At 44.5% G+C, this 18,659-nt stretch overlaps 3 protein-coding genes across 6 annotated transcripts in view; 1 reads left to right on the top strand and 2 right to left on the bottom strand.

Annotated features, from left to right (window-relative positions):
• Window positions 1-38: 38 nt before the first annotated feature.
• Window positions 39-4,738, bottom strand: qpctla (glutaminyl-peptide cyclotransferase-like a). The gene is made up of 7 exons (XM_079166851.1): window positions 3,933-4,738; window positions 2,616-2,762; window positions 2,242-2,535; window positions 1,747-1,908; window positions 1,422-1,521; window positions 1,200-1,316; window positions 39-1,100 (listed from the first exon to the last, which is right to left on the bottom strand). Exons 1-7 carry the CDS (start codon window positions 4,224-4,226, stop codon window positions 955-957), a joined length of 1,260 nt encoding a protein of 419 aa, XP_079022977.1. The 5' UTR covers window positions 4,227-4,738; the 3' UTR covers window positions 39-954.
• Window positions 4,739-5,948: 1,210 nt separating this feature from the next.
• LOC306701285 (ribonucleoside-diphosphate reductase large subunit) lies at window positions 5,949-10,311 on the top strand. The gene is made up of 4 exons (XM_079166546.1): window positions 5,949-6,090; window positions 7,456-9,437; window positions 9,589-9,777; window positions 9,864-10,311. The coding sequence occupies exons 1-4, from the start codon at window positions 6,072-6,074 to the stop codon at window positions 10,056-10,058; spliced, it is 2,385 nt and encodes a 794-aa protein (XP_079022672.1). The 5' UTR covers window positions 5,949-6,071; the 3' UTR covers window positions 10,059-10,311.
• A 340-nt stretch (window positions 10,312-10,651) lies between these two features.
• The window catches only part of sipa1l3 (signal-induced proliferation-associated 1 like 3), a 61,187-nt gene continuing 53,179 nt past the window's right edge, over window positions 10,652-18,659 (bottom strand). For 2 of the 4 annotated variants that reach the window (XM_079166151.1, XM_079166152.1), the window contains exons 18-24: window positions 18,206-18,439; window positions 16,633-16,795; window positions 16,355-16,526; window positions 15,942-16,118; window positions 14,922-15,048; window positions 14,318-14,399; window positions 10,652-13,796 (exon numbers count right to left, since the gene is read on the bottom strand). In XM_079166151.1, the coding sequence (XP_079022277.1) occupies window positions 13,602-13,796; window positions 14,318-14,399; window positions 14,922-15,048; window positions 15,942-16,118; window positions 16,355-16,526; window positions 16,633-16,795; window positions 18,206-18,439 (1,150 nt within the window). In that variant the 3' untranslated portion in view covers window positions 10,652-13,601. The remainder of the gene's footprint in view (window positions 13,797-14,317; window positions 14,400-14,921; window positions 15,049-15,941; window positions 16,119-16,354; window positions 16,527-16,632; window positions 16,796-18,205; window positions 18,440-18,659) is intronic. The other 2 variants (XR_013767219.1, XM_079166153.1) reach the window with 2 other exon arrangements.

Below are 18,659 nucleotides of genomic sequence, written 5' to 3'. Positions count from 1 at the left end.
GCCTCCATTGAGCATGCTTTTCAAATGTTGAATTTGTGTCTTCTATTACTTGGTTGTTTCTCTTTGATTAGTAAAACATTAAAAAACAGTTTCACTCCATTTGGAATGTAAAGTCTATTTTGTGGCATCAGTAAAACTGTTAACAATGTTTGTTAACAAAACTTCTTCTTTGACTTGTCAAAGGGGAGCTGAGTTTGGGACTATACTGGTAAAATGTTCCTGCATGTACTAATATTTTCTAGTAACCGCATTTTTCTGTGTTTTTGACGTCCCAAAATTGCATCAAATTTCGAACAGAAACTCAATAAAACTTTTCAGTACACCTTTTACAGGGTGTAAATGAAAATGTGTTGGATTTTCACTCTAATAGCATCATTAAACTGGCACAAAATGTGCAGTATAGCCATATCATATAGCTAGAATTAATAACAGCAGGTTCCTCAGTCAGGTGAAAGTAAGGAATTATTCACAGATATGGCCGAGTGTTTACAGCAGAGAGGCCTCAACTCATTACAAAGTCTGTCTTCAAGAAGACGTTAGTGCACCTCAAATCGTACCAATGGGGGAAATAAATGTTAATGTTTTTTTTGCTTCATTTTTCACAGGAATGAAGCAAAAAATACCAAAATAAAAAAAATAGAGTGTCTTTGAATTCACAGACTCAACTTTCCGGTACCGTGATACAAGAAATATTAACATTTGAATTAAGACTTTCAATCCACATCGCATCCCCCGACATTTAAACAAATGTCTTCGACTCATCTGTCACGAGAAACCAAGGAGTCCGGTCAGTCCAGCAGGGCCACATCTTTGGTAAAGTTTTAGCTGGTAGCTGGTCCAATTTACGCTGGTCATTTAGCAATTATCCGTCATCAGTGTGACAAATAGCACGAGCACTCCAGTACGGGGTAAAAAGTGAGCACCTTCACTCCAGTGTTTGTCAGTGTTTTGTGTTCAGAAGCCCAGATATTCTGCCAGAAACACAGCCATGATCTTGGTCAGGTTCACCACGGTGGGACGGTGCATGTTCTCCTCTGTGTCGTCCAGTGTGTGCCAGAACTGTGGGAAGGGAGTGGCGATGACGTGTAGCACAGGGACACCTACATGTGTGGAGGGGGGGAGATAGTGATTACTGGCAGCCTGTGTTATATACTTACATCATGCAGTAGGTTTCTCAAGATTGTCTGTGTGTCACACACCTTTGTGAAGGAAGGGGATGTGGTCGTCCTGCACAGGTCCGAGGTACACATCCTTCCTAAAATACGTCTGCTCTGAGGGGTGAGACGTCAAGAGACCCTGTCGATGGAGTCTCTTCTCTGAGAGCGGGGGGGGGGGGGGGGGGGGGGGTGAAGGCAGCGTTAGGGCACACGAACAGAGAGGGGATTTTAAATATTCATGAAAACGCTACGGCCAGCGTTTACCTGCAGCGATCAGACGGTCAAACCAGCGCGCCGTGTTATCAAAGTGATTAGCAATCAGCGGATCGGGACCGCCGAGCAGGTCTAGCAGCACGAAAAGGTCCTGGAGAGAAAGTGCAAAGTCATACATACAGCCGTACATGTTTGCTGAGATGTAAGAGGTTACATGACAGGAGAAGTATTTTTATATATATACAGTCCATACAGAAATGACAGACCTGCTGTCTGTCGTTAAGTTTAAAATGGTATACGTTTGGGCAGTCTGCTAAGTTCAGCCTGCTCATACATAATGTAGAGTGTCTCTGGATCAGGATTTTTGTTTCCTCACCACAGCCTGAAGCATGGTGGCTTGTGTGGCGCCGGCAGGGTGAGGCGTGCTGGCCATCCGCTCAGCCAGGTGACGCGAGCCGTACAGCGAGTCTGTGGCGGTCCACTCTTCAAAGGACTCCTCCCCATCAAAAAACAGCAGCTGAAGAGACACTGGGAGTTTCTGAGGAGGAAAAAGGGGAAGAAAGAAATTCAAATGCATTTGTCTCCCTGCAGTGATGTCGCAGTGTGTATTCTTCCAGTAACTACATAAATCACAGCCTCAGGAGGGATACTGCTATTTACAGATGACTGCTGCAAGGAAAACAAGGAGCTGGAGTCAGCATTTCTTATCCTACACTGCAGCCACAGAGCCAGAGGGAACAAATGAGTTATATAAGAAGAAGAAGGAAAAAAAGAGAGGCTACTCTTGTTAGCATGTGCATCTCTGAAGTGCAACCACTGCAAACCGCCAGGACATCAACGCACACGTAACAAAACACGACTGAGCACAGACCTGCTGTTTGAATGATAGAAGCTGGGCATCCAGAGAGGTGACAAGCTCCAGGATCATAGCACACGGCACTGCCGAGTCACTGGCCCCCAGAAACACCTTCTCTGGGGCCCGGGGGTCTGGAGGCAGGGCCTTGGAGTCGTAGTGGCAGGCCAGGAGCAGCCTGCGTGGGGCCGAAGGATCCAGAGTGGCGACGATGTTGGTGAAGGTGACCTGGCCCCGAGGGGTCGAAGACTGGAAGGAGTCCAAGTCTACGGCCCAGCCGGCGGACAGCGAAGACAGAGTGGAGGTGATGTGCTGAAGCAGAGCAGGGAGGGCGGATTAAAGACGAGTGAGGACAACGTGTGAAGAGGAGGAAACTATAAATATCTACACACCTGCTGTACAGCCAGGCTGCCGTGGGTCCCTGGGAGCCTCTCTACCAGGATGGGCCTCAGGTGGGTCTCCCACAGGCGGGTACCGTCCACCTGAGAGGCCAGACGGCGGATTTGAGCCGGAGAGCACTTGCTGGGTTTGTGGGCCAACTGGATGGACGGGAGATTAAGATTAATGATTAATAAGCACATGTGGGAAGATAAAAAGCCTCTCCTCAGGTTGTTGTGGTACAGAAGAGGTTTTGTGGTTCAGGTGTGACAAATGCTTGGCAGCAGCTAATAGCTGTCATGTAATTATAATCTATTATGTCTGTCCATCATGGAGAAGAGGCTTCTGTTGCTCTCCCTGAAGTTTCTTCCTATTATTTTCCCAATAAAAATGATATTTTTGTGCCATTTTCCTTATTCAAAACTGAGGGTCTAAAGCCCTTTGAGGCACATTTGTGAATTGGGATGATACAAATAAAATATAGTGAAAAGTATGGAATAACAATGAAGAGATGAACGACATCAAGCACAAGATGTTGAATGCAGCCAATGATTACTTTCATTATCAATTAATCTGCAGATTACTTTCTCAATTCATTGTTTTGTGCAGAAAATGATAGAAAATAATAATAGTATAAATCACAATTTAGTGTTCCAGACAATGGTATCAGACTGGAGGACAGTCACAAAATGTTACACCAGAAGGCTGTTTAAAATCCATCAGCTGAGTTTAACACAGGTCTGCATTTTCACATCACAACTTGTTTTGAAGCTAAATCGTGACTCAATATGCAACTAACACAGGTGTGATGTGGAAACTTGAAACCTTCTCTTGTACCCAAAAGTAGAACATTTTGAAATGAACAATATTTGCATATTCATAGATTTTTCAATGAGGGAGAACATGACTTTGTGTTAAAAACATCAGACACAGCACAACATGTCTGGAGGGGATCTTTACAGACTAGTATCACATGACCGATAAGTAGCGAATCGTCCCAACTGGAACCTGAACATATTTGGCATTTTTTGTTGAAAAAATGTCAAACTATTAATTGATTACTGTTCTGTGCATCGCCTAATACATGAATTAATCGACTACTAGTTTTACCAGTAGACATGTGATCAGCTCCAGGTTTAAGTAGCTGGATGGATTTAAACAAAGTGGAATGTGAGGCTCACAGCTCAGCTCTGTCCCACTGACACGTCTCATATCTGGTTACTCAGAGACGTCACACTCTGGTTCTGACTCCATTGTATATCAGTGGCAGCTCCCACAACAGGCAGGTGAAGTTTTAGAGTCCGAGTCTACGTGTCCGTCACTGCTCTTACCCGGTCTTTGGTCAGATCTGCGGTGGGCACGCGGTTCACGTGTCCGTCGGCGGTGTCGTTTGACAGGTAGACTCCCAGAACCACCGCGAGCACCAGAGCCCCGAGGAGGCAGAGCAGCAGCACCCGGGCCCGGGGCATCCGCACCCGGTCACATCCGAGGAGAGAGCCGTCGCCGTTGCTGCTGCTCTGCTGCAGAGACTTGTACCTCCGGCTGGACCTGGACATGACTGGAAGACGAGAGGCGTCGAGGAGGACGTCCGAACTGATACGTGTCCTACCCGACGTGTGGAGCATGCAGGGGGGGGAGAGTCACACAGGAAGTCAAAGCTGTAGCAGCCTGGAGGGGTTAAGGCTGTCCGTCAGCTCGGTGCTTACATGTGTCTGTAGTCCTGTTTCAATGTAATGATCCGGTGCTTACATGTGTCTGTAGTCCTGTTTCAATGTAATGATCCGGTGGTTACGTCTGTAGTCCTGTTTCAGTATAGATGCATCCTTTACGTTTGATTGTATGTCTTGTGTGGTCCCGATCTTCAATGTGACTCCTGCAGCGCGTTTCCTTGAAGGCATTGTTGATTTTATGGCTTGTTTTTGTCAAATTAATCGAGGATGAATTATAATAATTTACACACAAACAGATTCATTTTGTTTAGCGAGCAGCAACTGTCTACAGCTGTGTTTAACTCATTTTCACCTAATGAGGAAAACTACAATAAAGAGATCATGTAGCGCTAACAAACTTGTCGTAACTCATCTGTTGCAGTAGTCCATTTAAATGTACAAATGTCTTCTCATTACATCTTGGCAGTCTCTGGTCAAATGGTGTAACTTCTTTTAGGTTTATATTGTGGTTGGCGAACAGATTTGAGGTGCGCTATCGCCACCTATTGGTCGGATGAAGGAACTACAGTCAAAGTGACTAAGGACATTTAAGTAATTTAATTTTATGCTTCTTATTACTTTTGCTCCACTTACTTTTCTTTTTTACTTCACTTTTACTTTGCAAAAATCTAATTTTGAACTATAATCAAAATAATTCAGATGTATTTTAATAGCAGTATGTAATTAAGTGTTTCATTTTGTATAATCATTTTCCTTGATTACTTCTGTGACTTAAAATATTATAAAACAAAAAATCGGTCCAGTACATGAATCAGAGTATATCAAGAGGTCTCAGATCAGCTAACTGCAAAACTAATTATACTATCATTTCCCTGGTGTAAACTAAAAGAAGATATATCATTTCTGTTTTACTTTCAGTGTCAAACTAATCTATCACAGACCTTTTGTTTACCTCATCTTCATCTGTGAAGATGGTAACTATCAGAACCAAACTGATTACAGGACGTCACCCAATCACTTCATTTAACACTCTTACTACACTATGAACTTCTACTCAACGTCTGGGTGTGGTTAACATGCACACGAAAGAGCTGCAGTAGTAAAACATGTTTAAAATAAACTTATTAATAACTTATATCTACCCAAATCATTGCATCATCATCTTGTCTATTATTTTTCCTTCATCTGTCCAGCTTGTTGTCGTTGTTCATAGCTGGTGTTTCTATATAGAAATAGATTTTTAAAAATACAGGAGTCAAATTCCTGTTATGTGCCATGGTGCTTGGCCAATACATATTTTTGTTATTTTTGTTTGCAGTAATATTTGAGGTGATGCATCGATGACCTGTGTGTGTCTTTGAAATAAATTGCATAAAAGGAGTGAGAGCACAGTGTGGATACATTCTTGTGTGCTGTATTAGTGAGCTTGAAACAAGCCAGGACAACACAAAACATGTTATGTGACCTACATCTCTCTCTCCCGCCAAGTTTTAGTCCGGGAAACGTGAACGGAAGAGGAAGCTGACATTCAAACTGTTGTGATTGGTCCTCGGATAGTAAAGTCCCGCGTTCTCTCGCTGGTGATTGGTCAGAACGCCCGTCCATCTCTGCCTACAGCGGTGACGCCTTCCGTACAAATACAGCGTTAGCGGGACTTTAAGCGGTTATTCTCACTCTCTCTGGATCTGGACGGAGTCTGTGTGTAGCCGCACAGTTTGACACCGAGCAGAAGATAAAGTTGTAGCTGCTGAGCTGCTGTTTCTCTCTCTCAGGACACGAGGAACAACACACGTTACCAGCATGCACGTGCTCAAGCGAGGTGAGCTGTTTTCTGTTGTTATGGATCCTTAGTTAGCTTCAGTGCTAACTGTCAATACTGTGGATTGATCTGTCACTATTCACCTGCAGCGACTCATCTGCTGCCTCTATCCGGCTGATCATTTGATGCAACACTAAACTTACTCACCGTGCTTTAGTCGGTTAGCTAACGCTAACTAGTAGCCTGCTGTTAGTTAACTTAACTATACTAGTTAGCTGTTAGTTAACCAGTGTAGCATAGCAGGGTGCAGCCTAGCTGTCACTTTATTGAGTGGACTAACTCTTTTGGCGCCATGTTAACAATATGTCGCTGTATATATGTCCGCTTGATTACCAGCTGGCTGTAAAATCAACCGTTGACTTACTGGTAATGTGATTTCCGGGGCTTTCAGCTGAACGCATTTGTTTGCCACAAGTCTTTGTGTCATGGTTGGCGCCAAAATGAAACAGGTCGTACAGGCCCAACATACCTGCATGTTAATGTGCACCTCGAGTCTCTGGTTAGAGGACATGTTTAAGTATAAAGACTAATGTTGACTGAATAATCGAAATAAATAGTTGAAGACCACAATACCCTGTATTAGTAGTTGTAGTGGAATGTAACTGTGCATTTCCTCAAGTAACGTGACTGTACTAAAGTACAATTATGTGGTACTTGTACATTACTTGAGTATTTCCATTTTATGCAATTGACTACATTTTGTATGTAGATACTGTACGTGTTACTCCACTAAATATATTTGATAACTTGAGTGACTTTGCAGATTTAGAGTATTAATATATTGATTAATACATTATAGGTTACACTACCAGGCTGTATATAAAGAAACTTGCATCAGCCATACTTTACCAGCTGAAACAATACTAATTATATTAGTTATACATAATATGAATCTAAAACTGTCCATTCTGCGTAATGAGTACTCCCACTTTTGCTACTTGAGGTATATTGATTAATACATTTAATGTACTTTAATTTAAGATTTTTAATGCAGTAAAACGCTTATTTTACACTTTATTATATAGTTACTTTGACTTTGGTAAAAAGATTTGAATACTTCATCCACCATTGATTAACAGTTAAATACCTGGAGGAATCACACTAAATATTTAGATTAACTATTTTTATTATTTTATCAAATGTATACTTAAGTTTGAAAGGAAGCTAATTCAAACAGTTTTTTTATTTTGTTAAACATTGACAAAGATCTTAACTGATTAAAGATCCAGTTTGACATCAGCAGTTATCTGATCACTTTGGCCGCTGATAGTTTCATCTTTACTGTTCATCGATTTGTATAATTTTTCTGTCCTCTTTGGACCGCGGTGATCGGTTTAACTGAAAAATGTTTTGTTTGTTTTTCAGATGGACGCCAAGAGCGTGTCATGTTCGATAAGATCACCTCTCGCATCCAGAAGCTGTGCTACGGCCTGAACGCTGACTTTGTGGATCCGGCCCAGATCACGATGAAGGTTATCCAGGGTCTGTACAGCGGCGTCACCACCGTGGAGCTCGACACGCTGGCCGCGGAGATCGCCGCCACGCTCACAACTAAACACCCCGACTACGCCATCCTCGCTGCGCGGATCGCCGTCTCCAACCTGCACAAAGAGACGAAGAAGGTGTTCAGCGACGTGATGGAGGACCTGTACAACTACGTCAACCCCTTGAACAGAAGCCACTCTCCCATGATCTCCAAGCAGACGCTCAACATCGTTCTTGAGAACAAAGACCGCCTCAACTCGGCCATAATCTTCGACAGAGATTTCTCCTACAACTTCTTCGGCTTCAAGACTCTGGAGCGGTCCTACCTCTTGAAGGTCAACGGCAAAGTGGCCGAGCGACCGCAGCACATGCTCATGCGAGTGTCCGTCGGGATCCACGAGACGGACATCGACGCAGCCATCGAGACCTATAACCTGCTGTCGGAGAAGTGGTTCACCCACGCCTCCCCCACGCTCTTCAACGCCGGAACCAACAGGCCACAGCTCTCCAGCTGCTTCCTGCTCGCCATGAAAGACGACAGCATCGAGGGCATTTACGACACCTTGAAGCAATGCGCCCTCATCTCCAAATCAGCCGGAGGAATCGGCGTGGCCGTCAGCTGCATCCGGTCAACGGGGAGCTACATCGCCGGCACCAACGGCAACTCCAACGGGCTCGTCCCCATGCTGAGAGTTTACAACAACACGGCCCGCTATGTGGACCAGGGCGGGAACAAGAGGCCCGGGGCCTTCGCCATGTACCTGGAGCCCTGGCACTTTGATGTGTTTGACTTCCTGGAGCTGAAGAAAAACACGGGAAAGGAGGAGCAGAGAGCCAGAGACCTCTTCTACGCCATGTGGATCCCTGACCTGTTCATGAAGAGAGTGGAGAGCAACCAAGACTGGTCTCTGATGTGTCCCAACGAGTGCCCGGGGCTGGACGAGTGCTGGGGGGAGGAGTTTGAAAAGCTCTACACCTCCTATGAGAAGGAGGGCCGGTTCAAGCGGGTGGTGAAGGCTCAGCAGGTGTGGCATGCCATCATCGAGTCCCAGACGGAAACCGGGACTCCGTACATGCTGTACAAGGACGCCTGCAACAGGAAGTCGAACCACCAGAATCTGGGCACCATCAAGTCCAGCAACCTCTGCACAGAAATCGTCGAGTACACCAGCCACGACGAGGTGGCCGTCTGTAATCTGGCCTCGATCGCGCTCAACATGTACGTCACCCCTGAGCAGACCTTTGACTTTAAAAAACTAGAATCCGTGACCAAAGTAATCGTCAAAAACCTGAACAAGATCATCGAGATAAACTACTATCCAGTGCCTGAAGCGGAGAAGTCCAACAAGCGCCACAGGCCGATAGGAATCGGTGTACAGGGTTTGGCGGATTGCTTCATCCTCATGCGTTACCCGTTCGAAAGCCCCGAAGCTCAGCTGCTCAACATTCAGATCTTCGAGACCATTTACTACGCCGCCCTGGAGGCGAGCTGCGAGCTGGCCGCCGAGCTCGGCCCCTACGAGACGTACGAGGGCTCTCCCGTCAGCAAGGGCATCCTGCAGTACGACATGTGGGAGAAGACGCCCACCGACCTGTTGGACTGGAAGCTGCTGAAGGAGAAGATCGCCACGCACGGCGTGAGGAACAGCCTGCTGCTGGCGCCGATGCCCACGGCCTCCACCGCCCAGATCCTGGGCAACAACGAGTCCATCGAAGCCTACACCAGCAACATCTACACCCGCAGGGTGCTCTCCGGGGAGTTTCAGATCGTCAATCCTCATCTGCTCAAAGACATGACGGAGAGAGGGCTGTGGAGCGAGGAGATGAAGAACCAGCTGATCGGCCACAACGGGTCCATTCAGGTAAACAAGACCACATCCAGGTCGCCTTCCGTAGGAAGCGCTGATGTGTGCTTATTTTTCGGCATTTTTGCTTTAAAAATGTTGTGAATAATTAAATTGATGTTTCTGCTCTGGTGTTGTAACTGTTCTGGTTTTAAATTTGTTTCAACAGAACATTGATGAGATTCCAGATGATCTGAAGCAGCTGTATAAAACCGTTTGGGAAATCTCCCAGAAGACTATAATCAAGATGGCCGCCGACCGCGGCGCCTTCATCGACCAGAGCCAGTCGCTGAACATCCACATCGCTGAGCCGAACTACGGCAAACTAACCAGCATGCACTTCTACGGCTGGAAACAAGTAAGTGAGACCGGGACGTGAAGGAGAAGTTGCCACTAATGAGTGAAACGACGCGCATTAAGACTCGTCCCTTCCTCTCACCACAGGGTCTGAAGACGGGGATGTACTACCTGAGGACGAAGCCTGCCGCTAACCCCATCCAGTTCACCTTGAACAAGGAGAAGTTGAAGGAGGTGCAGGAGCCGGTCAAGGCCGCAGAGGAGGAGATCAAAGAGCGCAACATCGCTGCCATGGTGTGTTCTCTGGAGAACCGCGACGATTGTCTCATGTGTGGATCGTAGACCACGTGTCCTCTCCGCTCCCCAATCACCCCCACCTGCTGAGGCTTCAGGTCGTCACACCAGCTGTGACTCGACCGTGGAGCCGGGTGTTATTTAAGTGCATTAGTAACAGTTAAAAAAACTCGTGGGAATGTATATAATTAAATTTATTAAAGTGTTCTGCTTACTTATGCGAAATGTATAACGGAAAGTACTCACTACAAAATGTACTGTTTGAAATGAAATAACTTTGTAATAAAACATTTTACATGCACGTTTTATTGTAGTTGTGTGATCTTTGGGGGGCAAAAGACCAGTCTACGAAACCTGTTCAAATGGTTGCAGTAATGTTTTTTTTCCCCTCCACAGAGACTACTTTAACAGACTACAATATTAAAGACATTTATTGGGCTAAAGTGCCATCCACACAATGGTTCCACATTTACATATAAATTGGATGTTGAGGTAAATATCTAAAAGCAATTTTAAGATGTGAACTTTTCCTGATTCATTCAAAAAATTAAATGTTTGATAATGAAAATACATCTGTTTAAGTTTCGTACCAGTTGTGTAACTTCAGAGGGAGAACTGTTATTAAAATCAGACCATGTTGATAACGGTTTTTAATATATTTTTTATAAAATAATGGAAACATAATTTACACTTTTAAATGTACAAGTTATTACAACCCAAAGAAAACAATGTCCAACCAAAACGTTTTGTCGATGCATCGCGTACGCTGCTCTGTGCAGAGAGCACCAACGCACAAACGGGGAAAAAGATGCCAAAAATAATAAAACGAGGAATCTTACAAATCAGTTTTGTACAGAGATCAGAAGTAAAACGGCATACACAAAACACAGTACCCTCATCTCTCAACAGTGGGAATGTGTTAAAAAATAAATTATCAAAATATTTAACATCTAAAAAACAAACCTAGTTATACAATATTACCATTAACCATGATGCATTATTAATTTGTTCAACAGGGACCGTTGTGTATGCTATAAATAGCTTAAAATTATACAGAACAGACTTTATAAAAAAAGAAACCTTGCCCCCTTTTTTACAAAAGCAAACTAAAGAGACTTGCAGATACTAAAATCACAGCTACACCTGCAAAGCTGCATGAATGGAGGAGTGAGTCACTTGAACTAGAAATGCCCAAACAGGAAATAAAAGATGCTTCTTTTTAGAATCTGACCCCATTATAGCCTGAATGTGTTCACGAGAGTCCAAACGGTCCAAACGTTACTGGTATCAAAGTTACACAGCCCGACTGTATCACTGCATCACTGGCTGCAGAGTAATAGAGGAGCTGGGGACATGAAAGGAGGAAATGGCAGTTTTCTGTGCAGCTCAGAGTCTTGTGATGGTAGGAGTGGGTGAGAAGGATATTTCTTGTCACGACGTATCTCATTTTATATGAAGTTTCAATACAGTCCACTTTCTGGAAAATCAATTGAAAAACAACTTCTTAATCCTGCAAATGAAACACTTATAAATCAAGTTATTCAACCATGAAGAATCCACATTGCCATAAAAAAAAGGTCAGATTTGCAACTTTGCCAAGAACGACGTAATACAGCCATAAATATTAAAGGGATGACTACACTGGTAGAAACTGTACGCTGCAGACATCGAATACACATCGCCCACTCCTAACTGGTGTGTCATCATACAGCATCTTGAGGAACCTGAGAGAGTTAGGATTTAAAATTCAACAGTTCCAGTCAGACCAGGGAAGAAGAAACCTCGCGGTGAGAGAGAAGCATCCGTCCTTCAGGGCAGAGCGGGAGATCATCATGTCGTACAATTTGATCAGCAGTATCTAAACCGACACAGGACGATTGAGAGTCGTCCTCTGCAGGGGTGTAATTGTTCAGTACCAACGTCCAAGAAAAATCACTCATTTCTGTATGAAAAATAGATATAGTAAGACAATATCGTTAAGCAAGCTAGCGGTATAAATAGTGTCTTGTGTTCATTTAGAGAACACGGGGACAAATCCTCTCACGCGCACAGACACACTGGTTCTGATATGAAGGAGCTTCACTGTGGTGGAGGGAGTTTCATGTACAGAAAAGGTTTTACAATACGGCTTCATTTTGAGTAGTATGCAAAGAAGACGTCATTTTAAGAATAGTTTGACATTTATCAAATCAAGTATGTGATAAATAGCTGAAATTGCCAATCATGTCACAGAATTTGGTGCAACAGCAGGACCAACAAGTCCTGCAAGTTACTACTCTCCAAAAAAGTAGTCCCTAAAACATGGAATTTTCCTTTTTTCAACTCCGAATATATTTGGGATGAGACAAATTAGAAGATAACATGTTATTTTAGTAACCGTTTTTACTTTTTAGCGTATATTTAACTGAACGTCTGTCAAACTACTGCTTTAAATATTAGTACGCCTTTGAAATGCTCTTTTTTCTGTGATAACGACTCAATGTTAAAACAAGTATCCAGTACATCTAGATCTGAGATGATAACGGCACCGCTGAAAACAGTGACAATTGAACTCAAAACAATGCACTACATCAGAGATATGATACTAATAATATCACTGCGCTGCATGACATCCAGCATGACATCCACCATTCAGACTCACTCCACACGCCGATGGCTTGTTTCACATCTAAAGGGCCACAGGTTCATCCATGTAAACGGAGGAAAGAAGAATATGGTGACCCACAAGTGTTCATGTTACAGTAAACTGGTTTGTTCATCACTCTAAACACCCTACAACAGACCATCACATTCACTCACAAACTCACAGCAAAGGGGAATAAAATGCAGTTTTTGAGCACAAACACTGTTGTGCCATAATGCTTCTGAGTACCATCAGCTACACACACACACACACACACACACACACACACACACACACACACACACACACACACACACACACACACACACACACACACACACACACACACACACACACACACACACACACACACCTCTTTAGTACGACAATATCAGTACAATATGGGTAATATTGATACATGAGAATTGTACCACACAGGCATCTATCTACAGTACCATGTCTGTAGAGCTTCCATTACTTCTAGTGCATTCTGGGAGATGCAGTCTGTAATGAGTCTTTTTTTTTTGGCTGATTCGCTGCAGGAACAGTATTAGGCCTCTCCAGGTGATGTGGTGTTCTCTAAAACAGTTTCCTCTCCTACTCGCTCCTCTGGCATAGTAGCATATGTATTTATACATACACACACACACATATATATATATATATATATGACAAGTATATAAGACTTTCTGACTTGAGTCTATAAAAATAAACAGGCTCAGAGATTAGAGAGGGAGGGTCTCTGTGTGCAGGATGGGTGAGACTTTCGGGGAGTGACGAATTTAAAAAGTCAATTGTCTTGTTTTTTGCTCTCTCTACAGTTTAAGGCAGTCCAGTGGAAGATGAGTGAGGTGACATCATTGTGACCTCTGCCGCCGCTGCGCGTGCAAGGAATCATGGGTACTCTCACCGTCGGCCCTTCCTCTGTGGCCTCTCTTCTTCTTCTTCTTCTTCTGCTGCTGCAGGCATCACTCCCTCCTCGAGTCACTGTCGTGTGTTAAGGAGTGAGCCTCGTGCTCACTCTCTGTCTGGCCGTTGTTTGTAAAAATAGTGTTGAACTTGCGCAGCTGCTCGCTGGCTGTGAGGCTCTCCACCTGCAAGCGCTGGTTATTCTCTCTCAGGTTGGCCATCTCTGCCAGCAGAATGACTTTATCCTTCTTCTCCTGGTAGCAGAGCGGCGGGAACGAGGAGAGAAGAAGAGAGACGATGATTATTCAGTGACGTGTTGATCGGACAATAAATGGAACTGTAATTTTCACTGTTAAAGGAATAATTTTGGGGAATACGCTGATGAGCAGGTGGATACCACGCTCATGTTTATCCACTAAATATGAAGCTACAGCCAGGAGACAGGTAGCATAGCTTAGCATAAAGACTGGAAGACTGGTGGTCTGGCTCGGTTCTACGGTAACAAAAAGGTGTCTACGAGCAACACATAACCTCTAAAAAACATGTCGTCTTTACACAAATTAAAGAGACAAGACTTCTGAGAGACAAGATCTGTTCTGTATCTTGAACCCACACATTGGTAAAAAGATGAATTATTGTTAAGTTGTGACAGCAAAGGTATCAAAAAAAAAGAAGAAATTGGGTATCCTGGTGGATGCAACTAACATTACTATAATGTTCTCTTAAAACGTTCTACTTTGATTAATCTGTTTAATAAAGGAAAAAAGATTCTTACTTTCTCCAGATCAGTGTTCAGCTGTTTCAACATCACTTCCAGGTGGAAGAGCCGACCAGACAATTCGTTGGGCACCTCGTCGCTGTAAACACACACGGCACACATTATTATTACTGACCCGTTGCAGATACCTGAGGTCCCTTTGCAGAGCCCCAGACCCTCAGGAGTGAGACAGTACCCAGTGTTATAATAATAACAATAATAATTGTCATAATTTGAGCACAAATCACTTTGCATTGAGCCAAAAAACACTCTAAATAAGAACAAATACAAACAGCGAGCTGCGCTGGTTATGTAGGTTTTACTGGTGTTTGTGTGAATGTTCATTCTTGTGGAAGACTGTTTGAACTGAAGATCTTCAGTTTCAATAATAAACTGAGTGCAGCTCACTAAATAGAAACCCCGTCTGGCAACACAGACACCGGAGCAACAATTCAAACATCCAACTATAGTGAGAATATACAAAGGAGTAAACACGCTTGGGATGCAGTTCAAATAAATTCAGTCAAGTGCATCACCACCAGATGGCAGTAGTGAGGAGGAGTTGTATTCCCAGAGTTCTCTGACTGCACTACTTCACAAAAACACAGTGAGGTTGACCTACCTGCTGAAGGTCGGTGTGGTGCGCGGCGTCTGAGGAGTCTGAAACTGGACTGGACTGACGACTGGTGTCATGTCCGGACCTCCAACCTGTGGCTCATTCAGCGAGAAGAGGGAAACGGCTCTTTGTGCTGCAACAGAGACACACGATCACACTTTATAAAAAGCTGCATAAAGGAGTCTTTTCACCCAAGTGTCCCTGGAGATACATGACACAATCACACCTGAGCACAGCAGGACCTGGCGGCAGGTGAGGTTATGGATCAAGTGTTGGCTTGAGTCCAGTGTGTTTGTCTGTGCTGTGATCGTCTGTGTGGTTACGGAGGACACAGGGGACAGGAGAGAGACCCAGAAAAGAAAGAGTGTCTGGGAAGCAGAGCGGGTGATCGTGTACGAAGCATAGATGAACGCAGAGATCTCCTTCTTTCCCAGGAGTGTCGTGTGACAGCAGAGAGCCGAGACACGATGAAACCGATCAACGGTATGTCTCACGTCCACCAGGGATGTAAGATTGCACACCGATTAATCTTGCTTATTTGTTGTTACAACAGAGCAGTTATATTTTGGGGAAATTTAGATTTGTTTAGCATTAAATTGAACAGTAAATCTGATATGTAGATGGTTAATGGAAGCAGTTGTGAATGTAACTTTCAGACAATTTTAACAGAATTATTTTGCAGAACTTTCAGCCATATTGCGGTTGCAGTGATGTCTGTTCAAAATGTCATCACGTCATAATTTCTTCCTATTAAATATTTGTGAGAAATTGTCACAATTAGCATATGAATTCTTGAGTTATGGCCAATAGCTTAATCTTTGACCACCAAAGTCAAATCACTTCTTCCTTAAGAGCAAGTGAATGTTTGTTTCATTCCCTCCAGGCTTTTCCTGAGATATCGCTTTGCGACGGTCAGACAACACAAAAACATCATGCCTCCAGCCGGGGCTGTCGCCGGCGCGGAGGCTAAACAATACACAAAATGCCACATACTTCATTTAGAATCTCACACTGAGTTGAACAAACCTAATCCTGACGTGTCTCCCGCCTCACCTTCGTAGGCTTTAGCAGCGTTGACCAGGCTGGACCACTCCAGCCCACAGGCTGTGTCAGGGAGAGGCATCAGCCCGGGATCGAGCCTCCTCAGGGGGGGAACTTTGTCTCTGACTTCTGTGAGAGACAGCTCTGAGGCGGACAGAGGCACTGAGGGACAGGAGAGCAGAGCAGCTGCAGTGAGCAAACAAACATCAAACACATCTACATACTACAAGGTTGTAGAAGTTATGAAAGCAACAAATAACTTGTGCATTACAATAATAAATGATTGCTTTCATCACTGAGCTCCTTAGATCCCCACAGAATGAAACTTGGCAGCTAATACACTCAACACAGCAGTGTAAGTTTTCTCTACATGCCTCAAAGCAGAAGTTTGAACTCACCCTTCTTGCCCTGCATTTGGTTGGAGATGCCGTGTCTGCGTGTGGGCAGCGTGCAGGTGAACAGCACGTCAGTGGGCGTCGTCGGGTTCTCGGAGTTGGCGAAGCTGGCCTCTCTGCGCCCGCTGCACAGCGACTCATCTGAGAAGGTGCGCTGCAAGGTTCGCCTGGGAGACTACGGAGAGACGAGGGACCGGAGATCAGAGAGCTGTGTGTGCAAGTTCATCAAAGAAAGACTGTTGACTGAGATAATGGCGTCAGGTGTTAAGAGTGTTCCTCACCGGATCCCTTTGTGGCGTCTCTCCCGGGTTGTCCATGATGATCAGTTTCTTCAGGTCGTCTTCGATGGTGCTTTTGTAAGTCCGTCTCGGAGAACGCAGATCCCTCAGTGAGGCCCGGAGCCGAGGTTGTCCAAACACGTTCTTTGAGTTTGTATCCACCTGCCTGGAGACAAGAGACATGAGAGATGAGACATGAGACACGAGATATGAGACACGAGATACAAGATATGAGACACGAGACACGAAACATGAGACACTAGACATGAGACACGAGATATGAGACACGAGACACGAGATATGAGACACGAGACACGAAACATGAGACACGAGATACGAAACATGATATGAGACACGAGACACGAGATATGAGACACGAGACACGAAACATGAGACACGAGATACGAAACATGATATGAGACACGAGACATGAGACACAAGACATGAGACACGAGATATGAGACACGAGACACGAGATATGAGACACGAGACACGAGATATGAGACACGAGATATGAGACACGAGATATGAGACACGAGACATGAGACACTAGATATGAGACACGAGACGAGATATGAGACACGAGACACGAGATATGAGACACAAGACATGAGACACTAGATATGAGACACGAGACGAGATATGAGACATGAGACACGAGATATGAGACACGAGATATGAGACACGAGATATGAGACACGAGATACAAAACATGATATGAGACACGAGACATGAGACACAAGACACGAAACATGAGACACTAGATATGAGACACGAGATATGAGACACGAAACATGAGACACGAGATACGAAACATGATATGAGACACAAGACATGAGACACGAGACACGAGATATGAGACACGAGACACGAGATATGAGACACAAGACATGAGACACTAGATATGAGACACGAGACGAGATATGAGACACGAGACACGAGATATGAGACACGAGATATGAGACACGAGATACGAAACATGATATGAGACACGAGACATGAGACACAAGACACGAAACATGAGACACTAGATATGAGACACGAGATATGAGACACGAAACATGAGACACGAGATACGAAACATGATATGAGACACGAGACACAAGACATGAGACACGAGACACGAGATATGAGACACGAGACACGAGATATGAGACACAAGACATGAGACACTAGATATGAGACACGAGACGAGATATGAGACACGAGACACTAGATATGAGACACGAGACATGAAACATGATATGAGACACGAGACGAGATATGAGACACTAGATATGAGACACGAGACATGAGACACGAGACACGAAACATGATATGAGACACGAGACACGAAACATGATATGAGACACGAGACACAAGACATGAGACACTAGATATGAGACACGAGACACGAGATATGAGACACGAGACACGAAACATGAGATATGAGACACAACAACTGCAGGTCACTGAGGTAGATGGAGATTTTAGATTTACTTTTCAAGTGTGCTTGGTAAACTCATTATCTTTAAACAAGTGTGATGTTACAGTAACAGAATGTAAACGACCCAGACTTCATCAGTCACTAACTTACTTCTTGCTCTTGCTGCTGTCAGAGATGGATGTCGTGGTTGTGTTCGAAGGTGTCGGACTGTTGTTGTCGTCGTTCTGCCAGCCTGTTGGTCTGCTCTTCCCATAAAAGGCCTTGGGGGCGGAGCTGGACAGAGGGGTGGAGCTTAAATGAGCTGAGGTGGGTGTCGTAGTAGCGGCTCGGACGGGCCGGGCTTTCTCAGCTGTTGGAGTCTTGTAACCCTGCGGTGTGTAGGCCCTGAGAGGACACGGACACGGACACGGACACACACACACACACACACACACACACACACACACACACACACACACACACACACACACACACACACACACACACACACACACACACACACACACACACACACACACACACACACACACACACACACACACACACACACACACACACACGTGGTTAATGCATGATGTGACTGAAGGTAAGTTAAAGTGTCAGG

The sequence above is a fragment of the Pholis gunnellus genome (assembly GCF_910591455.1).
Source record: "Pholis gunnellus genome assembly, chromosome: 9".
NCBI classification, from domain to species: domain Eukaryota; kingdom Metazoa; phylum Chordata; class Actinopteri; order Perciformes; family Pholidae; genus Pholis; species Pholis gunnellus.
Note: the sequence above shows the minus strand (reverse complement) of the source record. Positions and strands in the feature narration are given on the sequence as shown.